This window comes from Phaseolus vulgaris, chromosome 6 (genome assembly GCF_000499845.2).
Source record: "Phaseolus vulgaris cultivar G19833 chromosome 6, P. vulgaris v2.0, whole genome shotgun sequence".
NCBI classification, from domain to species: Eukaryota; Viridiplantae; Streptophyta; class Magnoliopsida; order Fabales; family Fabaceae; genus Phaseolus; species Phaseolus vulgaris.
Genome location: NC_023754.2, coordinates 25,907,646 through 25,925,565, shown reverse-complemented (window position 1 = coordinate 25,925,565; position 17,920 = coordinate 25,907,646). Strand labels below are relative to the sequence as shown.

Genomic DNA, 17,920 nt, shown 5'->3' with positions numbered 1-17,920 from the left:
TTTTATTTGTTATCTTAATCTTTTTTATATTTTCTGCACAACTATCTCAACCTTTTTTATCATTATTGTTATTGGTAACTTATTGTTTGCACATAGATTCTAAACAATGATTTACTGATTTCACTATTGAATTTGTTGACAGACGACTTGAGGACATCTTATCACAAATATACTATCATCTCTAGCGTTAGACAGGTCCTAGTTGTAATCATTTTAATTTGACAGCAAAACAACAACTATCAGAATTCCTCATCTAACTATATACAAAGAGGGAGAGAGATAACTTAGTATGATTTTTCTATAGTCCCATGAAACCCCTTATGATATACTCAAATTGAGCACTTTAAGCCTGATATACAGGACAATATTCAATGCAATTTTTTTTGCAAAGAATAAAATCAATGTAGTTGTATTTTACTTATAATGACAAACCAACTAGCACTAAGAATTGTCCTTGTATTTTATTTTACGTTTATGAATCTATGTTACTTATCATAAAAAATAAACTATCACGTAGTAAAATCATGATTCTAACTATAATGAAAAGTAAAGCACTCAAATGAATTGGTCATGATACCATTCTGAGAATCATTAGAAGATAGAATAATTTATGTTATCTGTAGGTACCAACTTGTTGTAAACTTTGTTAAAATTATAGTCAAGTAAATGAATTATTAATCAAGCCCATTGAGAATGGAGTTGAAAGAGAGAACATCTTCCACAACTAAGTAACATCGAAAGACCATATTTAATGATTAAATAGATGTTGTGCGCATAATCTTTTCTAAAATTTATAGAACTTCATATATTCATAAATATAATTGTATATTTAATGAGTGTACTGAAGAAAAAAAAAACTTTTGCCCACTTAATATTTTTCTCACTGGCCATTTGAGCGAGAGTGCACTAGTTAAGTGATTTTGGTTTTTATTTTTTTGTGTTTAATTTGTTTGATATATCTATATTTCTCTCCCAAAACGTAGGTGTGTTTTCAAGGATTACTTTTGAATATTCTGTTCATCAACACAAGAAACTAATCGTCAATCATAAACTCAGTTGGGTCGTGAAAAATAAATGTTACATTATCACATTATAGAATCCCAGTTAGATTCTTTTCCTTCTGATTGATGTGCATTTCTTTTCATGGCTTGCATCATCTACTATTATGTACAGAGACATATCTAACATGTAAGAAAACTTTCCCTCCAAAATCACAAAAACAATTTAAACTCTCTCAATTATATCATCTATGAAATATTTAGTAATCAACGTAAACTTTTCTTATATTACAATGAATCGTGTTGAGAGAGAACTGATTGGTCTTTTAAAAAATAGCTTACAAACACAAGTGTTCTCATCCGCCGTCATCCTCATTTCTCTCTACTTTCTTTCTATCATCAAGGGTTATCCAATCCTTATACAATTATACTTTAACCTCCTTTACCCTCCCAACAAACCCTATTGAATAGACAAAATTACAGTTTCTAAGAAAAACAAATTCTCCGAAAAAACATCAACAAACCAAACTCATGTAAGCCAAAGTATCCAAACATCAATTAAGATAAGAAACAAACCTACAACTGAGACTTAAAATAAATCTAAGACCAAACATTGACTTGCACCATTGCAAACACTTTTGACACATCAACTTTTTCCCTATTAAAAATGATGTTGTTCTTCATTTCTCTGTACTACTTATATATTTTTAGTTTCTTTTCTTTTCCACCACTTTCTCTCTTGCTATATAATTAATTTTCCTATTTTCAACTCATTCCAACTAAATAAGATGAAATTTCAACTTCATTTACAAGACAATAAAAAAAATATTAGGTATGATTTTGATATATTTCTAACATAAGTATTAATAAAAAAATGTCATATTTATCAATTAAAGTTTTTAAAATCCTCGTTAATTAGTTAGTAGACTTCAGTTGATTTATAATGAAAGGTATCTGTTGGGATTGGGACCATAAATTTCATAATTGGTCAATACACATTTTGACAAAAGAGTGGTGAGTTGTGAGAGAAATCTGTAGTTGAAGTTGTATATATGCAATTGCGTCGGCATATTAATCTTGTAATCTGCATAAGGCAATGATTTCCATTTCTGGTCTTTTCAGCAGTTCACATCCACCAAATCAAAAAGCATTACAGTCATCTCGAGTCTACTTTTCAGATTTAGTTACATAATATATATAGATAGATATATATGCCATGTAAAGATCACCTTCATCGTATATCTTAGATAGTAATCAATATGCGGCTGAAGTGAAAGGCAATCATGGGAATTGTAGAGTCAATAATGGTATTTTGATCAATCATTTTTAAATTTGTAAGTCATGATAACCCCAAAGGCTCTACCCGTGCAAAACCCCATTATATTATAATAAATACTGAATGACTTAAAGGAGAGGGCATATTCATATGAATGCATACTTTAATCAAGGGTCGTTTCTGCACATTTGAGTTACTTTCTTCTGATTCTTCACGACCCCACAATTCTTCAGTGTATTCTTCCCAGCTAGACTTCCATTTTTGTATCTCTCCCTTCTCTCTGTGCTACTTAAATAGTTGCAGAACCTGGTTTAACCTTAAAAAAGTATACATTTCAATGAGAACAAGATATCTGTGCCTAGGGACATGTCAATTTCAGCATATTCCTCACACTTTTGCTAGTTGTCTGGCTTAAATAGTTGTACAAACTTGTTTGGCTACTCATTAAAGTAACTCAAATATCAACATACATAAGTTTGTGCTCTAGGGCATGTCAATATGTGCAGATTCCTCACTCTTTGCTTGCCTAGTTGTCTAATTTTATGCTGCAATATAAATATTTATCACAGTGGAAAATATGTGTATATAAATAAGATCGTTATCATAATAGCATTGAGTTAAAAATGAAAGAAGAATAAAGATGCAGAAAGCTAATTTTGATTATATATAATCATTTGCAAAGTATCAATACCGTTTTATTTAATTGTGATATTAACCCTTTCGGCATGCGTTTAACTGTACAATAAAAGATCCACTCCTCTCACCTTTTCATTTTTCCTTAGACATGTCGCTGTCATCAACACTCTTGATCGTATGAAAAAGGTTATGGGTTTGTTCTTATATATCAGTTAAGATTAGTATATATTTTATGCACATTGAAGTCCTGCGCTTCCTTCTATCTGCCACAATTTCTTTAAAAGGCATGCGTTATGATCACTCTATGCATGTCAAATTTTGCGGTTGACATTATGGGTTTAATTAATTAGCAAACTTTCATAACTAGTTACATGCGCATCAGAGTAATGGTTGGGTCACTAAAAATATATTATTAAATGAAACTAATTTTCGAAATTAAAAAGAATTAGTTATTATATTAAGGAAATTAATACTCTTTTATAAATTAAAAAAATATTAATTTATTAATATTTTTTTTTTAAATTAGTATCTATCATTAGTTATCAAGTTCTTTTTTTTATTATTTACTTTAGATTTTAAATTGGTTATTATAAAAATTAATTTGGAAGATAGTAGTTAAAAATTTGATAGTTAATGTTATATAATTTTTAAAAACTAGTTTATACATTTTTATTAATAATAAAAATAATTTTTTATATCAATAGTTTTTTATTTTATAAAATAGTATTTAACTTAATTAATATAGTAACTAATTATCTTTTATCTCTTGGTTATTATTTAGTAATTTTATCGTAATGGATGATTTATCATTATTGTTGCATATTACGAGAAGTAATGATATTTTTTAGCAATAAAAAAAGAATAAAATAAATAGGAAGAACAAATTAATGTTTCAAAAAGTACATAACAGGACTCCTTTGCTAATGTATTTATGCTGAAGGCTATGCTTAGATGTTATGAGTTAGGGTCGGGTTTGGAGGTTAACTTCCATAAATCTAAGTTGATAGGCATAAATGTTGAGAGGCAAGCTATTGAAGTTTATAAATCCCTACACTTTACTATAATGAATGTCCCCTTTAAGTACCCTGGACTTGAAGTAGGTGCTAATCTGAGGAAGAAGCTTTTTTGGAACCAGTTGTGAGCAGAATTAGAGCTAAACTTAGTGTATAGAAGGGTCGTTTTTTGTCTTTGGGTGGAAGACTTTGCCTGGTAAAATCAGTCTTATCTTCTACTCCCTTGTTTTATCTATCGTTATTTAAAGCACTGGAGTCGGTATTTAACAATATTATAAGCATCCAAAGGAGATTCTTGGGAGGTTGGGGAAGGGAGACAGACTTTATTTCGTGGGTGAACTGGGACAATTTGTGTAAACCCATGGAGGAAGGCGGGGTAGGTATTAAAGATATAAGTTTAATGTAGCCCTCCTGACTAAGTGGAAGTGAGGGTTATTATCTGAGGAAATAGGGAAGGAAAAATATTCTCTTATTGAAATATGGTACTTATACGAGGGTTTGAATTTTTTATATCTAATTAACTACCAAAATTTTTTGTACCAATTTTAAAGTATAAAATAAGTTTTGTATTAATACCGTATTTTAAAGTATCAAATCTAATGACTTTTCTTTAACTCAGTTTTTTTTAAAAAAACAAATCAACAGGCTTAGGTTGAAGCATATAAAAGAAAATTTGAAGCATGGTAAAGTTCAATATAAATCTTAAGTCACCATTGATACCGTATTTTAATTCAGCTGATCAAGGACCATCGCTGGATAATCACCTAATAGCAACTTATCTCTATTATTAATACCAAAAAACATTTTTGCTTAATTTGAAATAATAGGTAATTAACAAGTCTAAATATGACTACCTAATTATTACCCGTGAATAAAAAAGATAGAGATGAAAAATACTATCTTTACTGACATGAGTACGTTGAAAGACAAATTTTCATTTTTAAAATGCAAAGTAATAGAAACAAGTGTTGTCTTACCCTAACTTTCCTGCCGCACAAGTGTCATCCCTAGTTTTATATGATTAGCACCTTATTTGTATTCCTATCCAATATAAAACTTGCACTCATACCTGCATTCCACTTCCATTTAAATTCTCAACATGTATTCCATTGCTAAGCAAATAATTTCCTCCACAACCCAACTCCTTTTTCTAGTCATGTGCATTGACTCTTCACTATTCTGTTCATACTAGTCAAGAATCTAATATGAAAGGGAAAGGAAAAGGGGTTGTGGATAGCATGAAAGGGAAAGGAAAAGGGGTTGTGGATTCTGTTTAGTTTTTATGTAAAAGGTTGTTTCTTGGGTTTCTTTTATTATTGATTGAGATGGGAAAGAGAGTAGGAGGTCTTTTGGTTGATATGTAGATGGAAAGGCTCTTTGAGAAAATCTGTTTTGTTGTATAAGGGTTGGACCACCCCTGAAGTGGTCTTATTTAATTTCATTGCTATTTGCTGATAAAAAAAAAATAGCAGTAATTCGAAGTATCTAAAACTATAGAAATAAAGTTAATTTTAAACAAAGAAATGTAAAAGAAGTTTTTTATTTGATCCAACTAAATATTTGGACTTGGTTGTCATCTAAAATACCTTTTTAATTATTCTTACTCTGATTTAGTTGTTGAATCGTTACATTTGCTTAACAATGTAATGTTAAGGTGATTTGTTTAGCTTTATTGATCCAAACTTATTTGTATAAATTTATTAATGTGATACAATATGATATGTATTTGACTTATAATAGATTGAAATGAGAAATGAGTTTTTATGTGCTAATGGCTGGAAAAGAAATTTATAGAGGATAGAGAGACAAGTTAACTTTGTAGTATTTGGTTTCTATGACCAAACATATACATTTTTTTGGGGTTATTGTTTTTTTTATTTTTAAAGATTTTATTCTAGTTGGATTATGATAAATTAAGTTGAAGTCTTTTTGAAATTTTTGTGTTTTGTTTTTGGTATGATTTTATATAATTCAGACAAGGGAAGTCATAACCATCTTTAAATTGAAAATGTGAAGAGTTGATATAAAAAAGAGATTAATGATAACTAATAGGCAAGTTTTGAGGTATACATATTTTGATGATTTCCTGATTTTTTTAGAATTATACTTTATACAATATAGAGTTTGAGCATATCCTAAAATGTTCTTTATTTGTTTTATTTTTTTCTTTGATGATAAAAATAACTATTCTATTCATAAAAAATAAAGTGGTAAACCAGCATCACATGCATACTTTAATAGCCACCCTTGGTGTCTGTGCATGGTTAGGTTTCAACTAATTAAGAAACTATATATCCCAGTTATACTCCGATCTTTGTATGCCAGAACTTCAATGCTCCTATTACATTTGACTCTCTTATAATAATCAATCTTTGAACAATAATGATATCCATAGAGAATGCCAAAGACTTTACAAAGAAATGCTTATTATTACAAAATAAAACAGAGATAAAAAAAAGGGATAAAGATAAACAAAAGAGTAAACGGAAGACAAAGGATATGAGAATGAATATCTCTTCTTTCTTGTTATTCAAATCAAAACAAATGGTCTAAATATATACAAGTAGTACACTCATTTTAGGGTTTAACTAAAGAAGGAAATAATCAATATTAAATACTAGAATCATAACACACAAAAATAAAATAAAGGTTATTCCCTTCTATAAAGAGAAATAACTCATAATTAGAAAAGACACCCAATTATTCTTCTCTATAAACAGAAACAACTGATAATTAGAAAAGACTCCCAATTAATAGTAAAATCCTTATGTAACTCTGGTATCCGTATCCTTTAATACTTATGCATTTTTCTAACGTTTAGTTTTCTCTCCGTTAATCTAATAGGTTATTGTCTGTTCATTTTGGTTTCTTAAATTAGTAATAATGACCACACAAAAAAGAATTATAATTTTTTATGATGATAAGAATTGAGTATGAGGCTAGGTGAGCCATTAGCAGGCACCTTAGTGTGTGTATTATTGATTTATATATAACATATTTTTGACGAACCTTAACATAAATAGAATATGCATATTGACATAACTTTTGGGTGAGAACGGCGAAGGTACCTTTGGCCACCACTATAGACTTTTTTTATTTTGCAATCTCTTGCTTTATTCGCTTGAGACACCGTACCATCATCAATTACAGTTCAACAATAGTCAATAGCAATGGCCATTCACTAGCTAGAGGGAACCCTAAGTGCGCATCAAATCAATAAAAGACTCGACCATATTTTCCTATAAATTATATTTATTTTCATCACAAAAACATTCGAGATAGATTAACTTTTTATTTTATTTTTAATAAACGTATTATTGGTGTGAATAGCTATCAACTTTATTAAAAAATAGTTTTTGTAAAAAAAGTTACTAATTCACAACCATTAGTAGAACATATATCTGTTTGTTGAATGTGAAACCAGAACCAATTGGACTAGGTTGACTAGACACCATGTTTTTAGTGGATGAGTTTAATTATTGTGTTTCATCTATAATATTTATTTAAGAGATCTTTGTGTTCGTAATAAAATGGTAACAAACAGAATGAAAACTTAATTAGTTACACGTGGACGTAAGTTATAGATTGGCGATCGAACTAGGTTAAATCCTGTGTTTTTTTCTACTGTTGATTCGTAATTGTGTGTTACTTTCGCGTAATTTTTTTCATCAAGTTGTGGAAAATAAAATTATTATTTGGAAGAAAATATTAATATTGATCGAAAACTTAAACTTTGAAATTATTGGTTAAAGCGAAAGATTCTGATCTAGTTATAGATTATATTTGGAGGTTAATATCGCTCCCTATAAAAAAAATATGAACTTCATAATGGTTTGATTGCGAGAAGACTCGTGCTGAACTTGGTTTGAGCTGGCACAGTAAAGAATTTTGATAGACATGATGTATAAAACCTAACTGTTTGAAATGAAAGGATTTTGCGCAGTGGTCACAACTCAAAAAATTATTTGACGTGAAAGACATTTGATGGAATCACTTTAAACTCATGTCAAGCTGTATTTATGTTATGTGTTACTTATTCACTACCTAAAAAGAAGAAGTGAAAAATCAGAGAGATAGATTTTATTCTTCTATTTTAAATTACTCTTTTTCTTAATAAAATTCTGTTTTTTTTTACATGTGCCAAAGAAAGTAAATACATTAAAAATAAAGTACAATAATAAGAAATGAATGAAAATAAAAACGAGTTGGTTCAAAAGAAAATATTTTTATTTTAATAATTTACATTAATTTTTATTATTTTATTCAGTTATATGGATAAATAATTTAATATTAGTATTATTAAAAATATCATTATATTACGAATATTATTAATGTTATTATTATATGCATATTATTAATATTATTGTCAATATTTTATAGTTAAAAATATTATTATTATTAAATAAAAATGTTAATAAAAATAATAATAATATTATTATTAATTATACAATAAATAATATTATTAATAATATTAATATTAGTAATAATAATATTATTGTGTTCTTTGTTATATATATATATATATTATAAAATTTATAATAACTATAATTTTATTGAATTATACTTATAAATTTTATTATATGTTTTTGTTTTAATATGTTAAAAACAAAAACATTAATTTAAAGTTTAATAATCTCTTGTAACAATAAATTACATCTTAAAAACAAAAATATTCATTTAAAGCCCGCTAATCTTATAATGTTGTTATAATAAATTATTTCTTAAATAGAAAATCATAAAAAAATAATTTTTATGGATTTATTTGAGTTTACGTAAAAAAAAAAAAAATAGAATCATGTGAAATCACTCTAATAAATGAAGAGACATAAAACATTTTATATTGAATTTGAATAAGTGAGCACACTGTGTAGAAATGAAGTCCTCTAGTGGGCAGTGTGCTAAATGTAGATGATGCAGAGATGGATAGTTGAAATTTTGCCTGCACAAAAAAGCAAAAGCAAATATGCTGAAAATTCAGCAAAACCCCTTAATCACAGAGGCCATAACAGATGAATTGTGAAGTGGATATCCGAGAAGGTAGGTATAAAGGTGGTGAATGTGAAGGATGGTAGTTATTAGGAGGTGAATGGGAGAAACTAGGTAGGTTAAAAGAAGTTTTTATTGGGAAAAAGGGTAGGTTAAAAGATTAAAAATGATTATGCAGAACACTGAGCATGTGTGAGGATGTGGTGGGAAGGTTAGCATAGCATAATAGCATGGGAGAAACTAAATGCGTTTAGGTTTAGCTACTCATACTTTTAATACCTTCCATTTTCTTTCGCTGGCTTAATCTCTCCCATTGATGGCTTTTTGAAGCGCTTCACACTCAACTTATCTTCTTCCACATGCTCCTCCTCCTCTGCTATTGGTTGTAATTCAAGTGTTAGTTTTTTGTTACTTCATATATTGTTAGGAATGTATGAATGGAGAGAATGTGTATTTTCTTTATGTGTTAGATTAGTATATGTTGTTGGGCCTAACACATTTTAAGGGAAAACATCATTTTCACGTTCTCTGTCTCTTCATTCTATCGAGAGGGAGTCTACAAAAGTGTAAGTTGAAATAAATTAATTTTTATTTTCACAAAAAATATAACAGATTTAAAAAAAAATACATATATGAATACTTAATTCCTTTATTGGGAATCAACAATACCTAAAAATGTTTTTTTTACCAAATACCAAAGTGTGATGTTTTCAAAATTTACTAACTCAAATAATTATGTATACATTAAAACAAACACATTTTTATATCATGTCTCAATATTTGCAACACAATTTTTATTGCAAATATTAAATTTTTAATGACAAAAAGACTGTTTTGATAACAAAGACGTTAACTTGCGGGAAAGAAGAAAAAATATTTTTCTTTTTCGAATCCTTGAATTTTGGAAAATATAACTTTCTGGATCTGTTTTTTAGACCCATTATATATGTTTTTTACACTTGAGTGAATATCTTCGAGTTTTTAAAAAGGTCCTATTATAAAAAATATTGTTATTAATGAAAAGAATTCAAATACCACATTTATTTGAGATAAAGCATGAAAATAATATACAATAAAACACAAACCTATTTAACAAACCAAATTTCTCTAGGCTAATGGCAAATGCTTCCTGCACCAACACTTTTGAACCTTCACCCATCATAATTTCAAAATTTCCAAAAATACCCTTTATTTCAGAAATGATAATCTGGAATTGAAAATAATGCATTTTGGAAAAATAAATTCAGAAGAGATTTTTGTGTTTCAGATATAAAAATATGGAAAAAAAAATTAAAATCTCATTCTGGATAAAAAAAATTCAGAACTGAAAATAATACATTTCAAAAAATTTATTCGGAAAAGATTATTGTGTTTCAAAAAATGGGGTCCATAATGTAATTTTATATGCACTCCATTTTTTAAAGGTATTTTCGGTTTTTCCCCTGTGATTGGGTGCACTCATATGGTGCGGGAAGCAATTGCCTAGGCTAATTAACAAAAGCCGAGGTCCATGTACTCTAGGCTGGGCCCATTTACACGTGATACGTACAGTCCATAGGCCCATCTTCTGCCTAACTTTAAGGTATTTCTTTCTGCACCTTAACAATTTTTTTCCTGCACCTCATTACTTTTTTAAAAGACTGTTTTACCCATTTTAAAAATGACTTCTGAAGTATTATTTTTTAGATGTTTTCAGAACATACTTTTTTTTGTCTTCCAGATTTCTTATTCTAAAAATATCTTTTGTTTACCAAACACTCCTATTTCAAAATCACTTAAAACTGTTAAAAATAATTTGAGTATTTTAAATAATATAGGAGCGCAGAAGAAGAAAAATGTAGGAGGTAAAAAAAGAAAAACCTCTAACTTTATTATTTAAATTGGACTCAAAGTAACAAAAGCAAAATAGATACTAAACAGTACTAGGCCGCCCCCAAAATAAATATTTCTATGAAGGAATTGGTATTCTTCCATGAAAATTGTGTTAATAAATCAATTGCATTTTTTCTATTAAATAGATCGGACTGGATCAAAATTCTAAATAAATTATTTATTGAATATTGATGAATTTTTTTACCTGATTTATTATAATTGGAAGTAAAATTTATCTTCTAATCCATTCAGTTTGTGTCCCGGATTTTATAATTCATTATTATTAAGACTTTCGTACTAATAATATGATTAAATACAGATAGAAAATAAAAATATGACTCCATGTGAATTGAATTGATATGTTAAGATGATATTTTTTTGTGATATGTCATATTCGAAAGATGTTTATTAATAGAATGATTTGTTTAAAAAAAATCATTGTTTCTTGAAAAAATTTGGTTTTTTAAAAGGATTATCTTATTTTAAATTTGTAATTAATACAATAATTTTTACATTAGTTGTATTTCTAAATTTTTTTTATTAAAGTTTGGTCTTGCAAAATTATGTTGAATCTCTTTCAAGTAATAAACAAAAGTTTCAAAAGTCATGTTTGACCATATTGCCAGCACATGCATTTGAATCTATCTTGATTGGTATTTTCTTAGAAAAAATTAGTTTGATCTCTAAGTTCTAAGCTGAAAAAAATGGAAAAGGAAGAACCATTAAGTGAAAATGATAAATTAGTTCAAACTTCCAAAAGATCTTCCTAAAATTTGAGTGAGAATCAATAAAATGACATCTAAAATAGGTCAATTTTTTTTAAAAAAAAATAATGTTAATGATATGCAACACTATTATTGGATTTTATTACTGTTGCGGAATACAAACAAGGATCCATCTAATTGAAATTTTGAGATTCAATCATTTTTTTTGTTGTCTATGAGAATAGATAGGCTCAAAATGACTCTGATACCATATTACAAAGTGGACTTTAAGCCTAACTCAACCCCATAAAACCGGCTCAATGAGGTGAGGTTTGCACCCACTTATATACAATGAAAGGCTCTAATATCTAGTCGATGTGGGATCTCCAACCGTTTAAACTCTCAATGTAGTTCTTTAGACTACTATTACTATTGAGAGTTTATTTGTTTTTTTTTTTATTTTCACATGGATTTGGTCTATTCTTATGTTTTTGTTTTTTAGTTTTATGATATTTTTTTATTAAAATTTGTTCGATAAAATTATAAATTTCGGTTACAAGAAAGTTATGATAAGACAAACATGGATAATTTGGAAGACATGGAGATACAAGTTATAGATAACGTGTTTAGCTACAATGAGAAAAAAAAAGTGTCTATATACACTACACATTTTCTTGCATAAAGAATAAATGGATAAAGTGTATCAAGTGTGTTAGAAATAACTATAAATAAATTATTCTTACACCTTTTCAGAACTTAAAAAAATGAGACACAAAACATTCAAATTAAACTTTTATAACATTAATGAGGAAACTAGTGAAATATTTGGGATTAGACCTCTCTTCGCATACTTCTTTTAGAATGCATTCAATTTACTCATATTTTGTATACTCTATTTAAAGCAACCATCTTAGCTTGTCTTGCATTTATTTTCATATATTTATTTTGAAACTTATTTGGATTTTGTTTCCTCTAATCCATAATTTAAAATCTAAAATTTTACGTTCTTCATAATTTGTCTATGTTCATTTACTTATTCGTTTAAAATTCTAAATTGAATGAAATAAAATCCCTAAGTAAAATTAGTTGTCTTTAATCCTTTACATTCATATGAGTAATTGTTTGAAAATAATAATAGAAACACTAAAACTGTATAAGCTTTTTGTGTATATATTAAATATATTAATAAGTTTTTTTATTAAAATCAATATAAATTTCTATTTTAAAACTACGACTGTTATACAAAAGTTAAGTACAATACATAAATTTTATTGTTTAATTAGTTCATATTGATTAGATGTTAATTTATTTTATAGAAAATTGAAATAGTATAATTGGTGACGTGTAGTTAGAGTTATTTTTTCGTTAACATTATTAAGATTATTTTTCTATTGAAGTAAGTTTGTTATAGCAAAAAGTTGTTAAAACATGTAGTGTTACATTAAGAGGTTGTTGTTTGTGTTAGGAGTGAAAGAGAGAAGGAGTTTTGTTAATGGGTTAATGTTAATAGTAATTAAATAATAGTGTACATTGAATACTTAACTATTTTGACACAATCATTATAATTAACACTAAAAGCAAGTGTCTTACATATATGCATATCTGACACAGAAAAACATCGACCGATTTGACATGAGTGGTTCACAATAAATATTTCTTTAATAAAACTAATTTATTAAATACTCAAATTGAATAATTTTTTTTATTAAGTATTCATTAGAAAAAGAAACACTGAGTCAAAACTTATTTAAGCTTAAAATTTAAAATAATTTTTATACTTAATTTGATATTTTGAATATTTTATTCAAATAAATCGTTTAAAATAAAAATAATTTAAATGAAAAATAAATTTAACGTATTTTAACATTTTTGAATTTGTAAAATTCCCATATTGTTACAGTCAATTTTACATTACTTAATTACTTTTTTTAATTTATTTAAGTACATTAAACTTTAACTACTATTAAAAATCTGCATTCAAAGTGTACAATTTCTGGAAGAACGAATGGATTAAGCCTTTACTCTTTCATTAAGCATATACTATTTATTTCAATTTAAGTATTATTTAATTTTTTAAATTGAGTGCCATCTACTTCTTTAAATATAATAATTATAGTTTGATTCTAGTGTTATCTTAAATAAATACTTTTTTTATCCGTAAACTGAAAATAAACGAAAGATAATATTATTTAATAATTATTGGTGCATTACATGTTACAAAACAACTATAAAATAAAGCGAAATGGTATTTAGGTTTAAAAAAAAAAAGTGGCTTGGCCGACACAAATAGTTGAGAGTCCCATGTGCGCAAACTGACAGTATGTTTTCGCATTACGATGATTTTAAGGGACAATTGTTAGACAGATATTTGTTTCCTCGACAATGGAACGCTGTCTCATTTCAAACTTCAAATCATATTTCTTCATTTTTTCTTATTCTTTTCTTTTCTATTATCTCACTACCTTTATTCAATCATATTTATATAATATAAAGATGAAAAATAATTTATCTTTATACTATGAATTCAAATATAATTCAAGCCTTTTTCTATTACGAATTTCACTTTCTCCCCTTTTGAATACATTTCGCGTACCATCACCACAATCAATTAAAAATTATCCTCTCAATTATTTCAAAACAAAAACTATAGGTATTTAAAAAATCTCAACTATATGATCTTCTTATCGCCTGTGATATCCGAATTCTGATTTTTATATGAAGCAGATCCTATCATTATCAATAGAATCAATTTTCGTTGATGATTGAATTTTTTTTACCATTCTTCTCTTTTAGTTTATACTTTTTATCTATATTTTAAGAATAAATTTTAAGGAAAACTTGTCATGTAAAACTTATTTTGTATTATAATTTTATATTTATTTTACAAATCTCAGTATACTTTACATATTTCAATATATTTATTTATTATACATTTTAATTATAATATAATTATACATTAAATATATTTATTTAGTATAAATTTTAATTATAAGAAGGTGGCTAAATGTGCAATTTCCAATTTTCAGTATGAAATAAATAATGTCGGAACAAAATGTTTTGTGTGTTCTTAAGGTTTCTGGCGATATTAGTAGAATAATCTATACCAATGTAATGCTTGACTCGTTCTATGGTAAGAAAAATGGACCGAGTAATTCCACATTTTTAAAATATCTATTTTTAATTTGACTGTAATTTTAGAAGTGGAATAATGAAATAAAATTTAAAGTATGTAATAAATATCCTTAACCTAAAAAGGAGGTAACTACAACTGATTCAATAATTAGTGTCTGAACGGTGGATTTGTGAAGAATCCAGCTTCCACAGAGACGGTAAGAAAGTAGATAGATACAGTTGGTTGGACCAAATTCAGCGAAGCTCCAAAGAAGAAGATAAAGAAAAACTAAAAAACAAAAGGAGTTAGGAAGAGAAGTAAATGAAGAATTAAAGACACCGCACAAAGCTGTGTCAAAGTTTACAAAACATCTGAGAACTGTCCTTGAGCCACAGCTGTTGCCTAGTTAGAGGCTTCACAATCTTCTTTCACTGCTCACATGACATTAAAACCTACCCTCGTGAGTAAATCCATGATTTGTTTCTTTCTTTCTTGAGAAAATTCACATTTTTCTGCTTAGGGCACCTTTGGAGTGTTGTCGTCAAGGAAAACAACTTTGGTCTTTGTTGTTGTGTTGAGTGTTGGGAACTTGAATTTCGTTTTGGCATCTTTTGGAGCGTGGCTTGGTTTTGTTTGTTGCTGTTCTGTGGTGGTGATCTAGGAAGTTTGTGATGCCAGAAAAGGTGGCTGCTTATTCTTCTATTAATTGGCGTTTTGGGTTGCTCACTGCTCTTGTTTTGGGTGGCATGGTTGTAGTTTGGACCGTTGATGGATTCACTGTTAGGAGCGTTGTTAAAGCTTGGAGTTGGAGGTATGATCAAGATTCTTTTTCTCTGAGGTCTCATTTTCCTAATTCCACTCTCTCCCTTCATCAAAATCTCACTTTTAGTGATTGTAGCTTCTCATGTAGTCCACTTAGTTTGGATCAAAATCAAACCAATGTTACTACCCTCTTTGATTCCCAGAATCATGTGAACATCACACTGTCTGAGTTTAGTGAAACAGTTTCAGCTAAGAATTCTAGCAGTAGTAGCAGTGCGGTGTCTGATGAGCTTGACAAAAAAACCCTAGTGAAGCCTGAACTTAATGGGCTTTCAACTTGGCTTTCGAGTGAATTGGAGCCAAACTTGACTTCAAGTCTTCTAGCAAGATGGTTAGCTCCAGGGGGAGAACCTTGTAAAGATTCTAAGACAGTTAGAATATCAATGCCTGGGTTGGATGATGGGAAACTGATAGAGCTATCAGCTGGGGAAGTGCATGAGTTTTTTTTTCAGGCCTTGGATGATTCAGGAAAGCCTCGCTGTTTAGGTGGGGATTACTTTGAGACTGATCTTTCAGGGGACTCATGGAAATCTAGGCCACCGGTGAAAGATTTCAGTAATGGTTCTTACTCAATTTCTCTTCAAGTTCATCCTGATTTTGTTGGGGTTTACAATCTCACTGTAATTCTACTTTATAGACACTTTGAAGGTCTGAAGTTCACTCCATGGAGATTTGTCTATGATCGAGTGGTTTGGAGTGTTGCAATCGGGTTCTACAGTAGCATTGCGCAGTTACCAGAACTTGAGACTTGTAAAGCTTCTGATTTTGGTAAGGATGTATGGTCTGGAAGGTGGACAAGGCATGGCAAGAATGATGACTGCAAAATAGGTAATGATGGTAGGTACAGATGCTTGGCACCAGATTTCCCCTGTAAAGAACCATGGTGTGATGGTTCTTTGGGAGTTCTAGAGAGTAACGGTTGGGTTTACTCAACTCACTGCTCATTCAAGATGTATTCAGCTGAGTCTGCTTGGAAGTGCTTGAAGAATAGGTGGATTTTCTTCTGGGGTGATTCAAATCATGTTGACACAATACGAAATATGCTCAATTTTGTTCTAGATTTGCCTGAAATACATTCTGTCCCCAGGAGATTTGACATGAACTTTTCGAACCCGAAAGACCCTTCTCAAACAGTTAGGATCACAAGCATTTTCAATGGGCATTGGAATGAAACACAAAACTATCTAGGATTGGATTCTCTGAGGGATGAAGGGTTTCAAAATCTGTTGAAGAAGTACTTCTCGGAAGGCACAATCCCAGACACTGTGATCATGAACTCAGGATTGCACGATGGTGTTCACTGGCGTAATATAAGAGCATTTTCTGTTGGAGCAGACTATGCAGCCTCATTCTGGAGGGATGTTATGATGACAGTGAAGCAAAGAGGGTTAGCTTGGCCTAGAGTCTTTTATCGTTCCACAGTTGCAACCGGTGGATATGCAAGATCACTAGCATTTAATCCTTACAAAATGGAGGTGTTCAATGGAGTGCTAATAGAGAAATTGAGGAAAGCTGGCATCATCACTGGGGTGATTGATGACTTTGACATGACATTTCCATGGCATTTTGATAACCGGTGCAACGATGGTGTTCACTATGGAAGGGCTCCTGCAAAGATGAAGTGGCGTGATGGCAAAATTGGTCATCAGTATTTTGTGGATCTCATGTTAGCTCATGTTCTGCTCAATGCATTATGTGCAAGGTAACCTGGGAGATTCAGTTGGAAGAGAAGGGACAACTGCAACACTGTAAAATTTCCTACAAAGTGGATATGGTTGGAAATGTAGGCATTTCTTATATTATAGAGAGTAATATCATAGCTAGTGCTTGGATAAAGAAAAGATTATTGAGGTACCCTCCACTATAAAATTAGATTAAGCATTCTTTCGTTCATTGATTTATAAGCACTGAGTTGTTTATTCCTGAACTCCATTTGTAGATTGGCAGAGGATTTATATCCTCAAAACACATTTTGTATGGATAATAAAAAGCAAAATTATAGGTTATGCTTGATTTGCAAATCTCTTATATCTGAGTACAAGTGAGCAACAAACATAGTTACTAAGCAATTGTGTTATAAGCATGGCTGTGGTTAGTTACCTGAATTAAGGTTTTGAACCTTTCCCTGTTGACAGTAAATTGTGTTAAAATAGAACCTGGTTAAGCTTTCCATCGGTTTCTAGGGTGTATTTGAATTATAGTTTTAAATCACGACCTGTTTCAACTGGAAAAACAAAAAACCTTTTACTTATAGACGCACCATAGTTTGGATCCAAGATTGTGTTCAAACATTTCAAACTATTATTGTGCTTAACAGATATAACTCTGTAAAGTGAATGGAAGTGTAAAAACGAAAGTAAATCTATGAAGTTATGAAGATATTTTAATTAAAATACTTTCCACATTTCTTAAAATCATGAGTATACTCTTAAAAGGTGTCCATGGTTTGATTTTGTATAAAAGAACCCAGTTCAATTTAAAACCAAATCTGTAAATCTGAT

The 17,920-nt window shown here is 29.2% G+C and overlaps 1 protein-coding gene across 1 annotated transcript; it reads left to right on the top strand.

Annotated features, from left to right (window-relative positions):
* The first annotated feature begins 14,751 nt into the window (after nucleotides 1-14,751).
* Nucleotides 14,752-17,425, top strand: LOC137832272 (uncharacterized). The gene has a single exon (XM_068640334.1). The coding sequence runs from the start codon at nucleotides 15,269-15,271 to the stop codon at nucleotides 17,123-17,125; it is 1,857 nt and encodes a 618-aa protein (XP_068496435.1). The 5' UTR covers nucleotides 14,752-15,268; the 3' UTR covers nucleotides 17,126-17,425.
* Nucleotides 17,426-17,920: the final 495 nt, after the last annotated feature.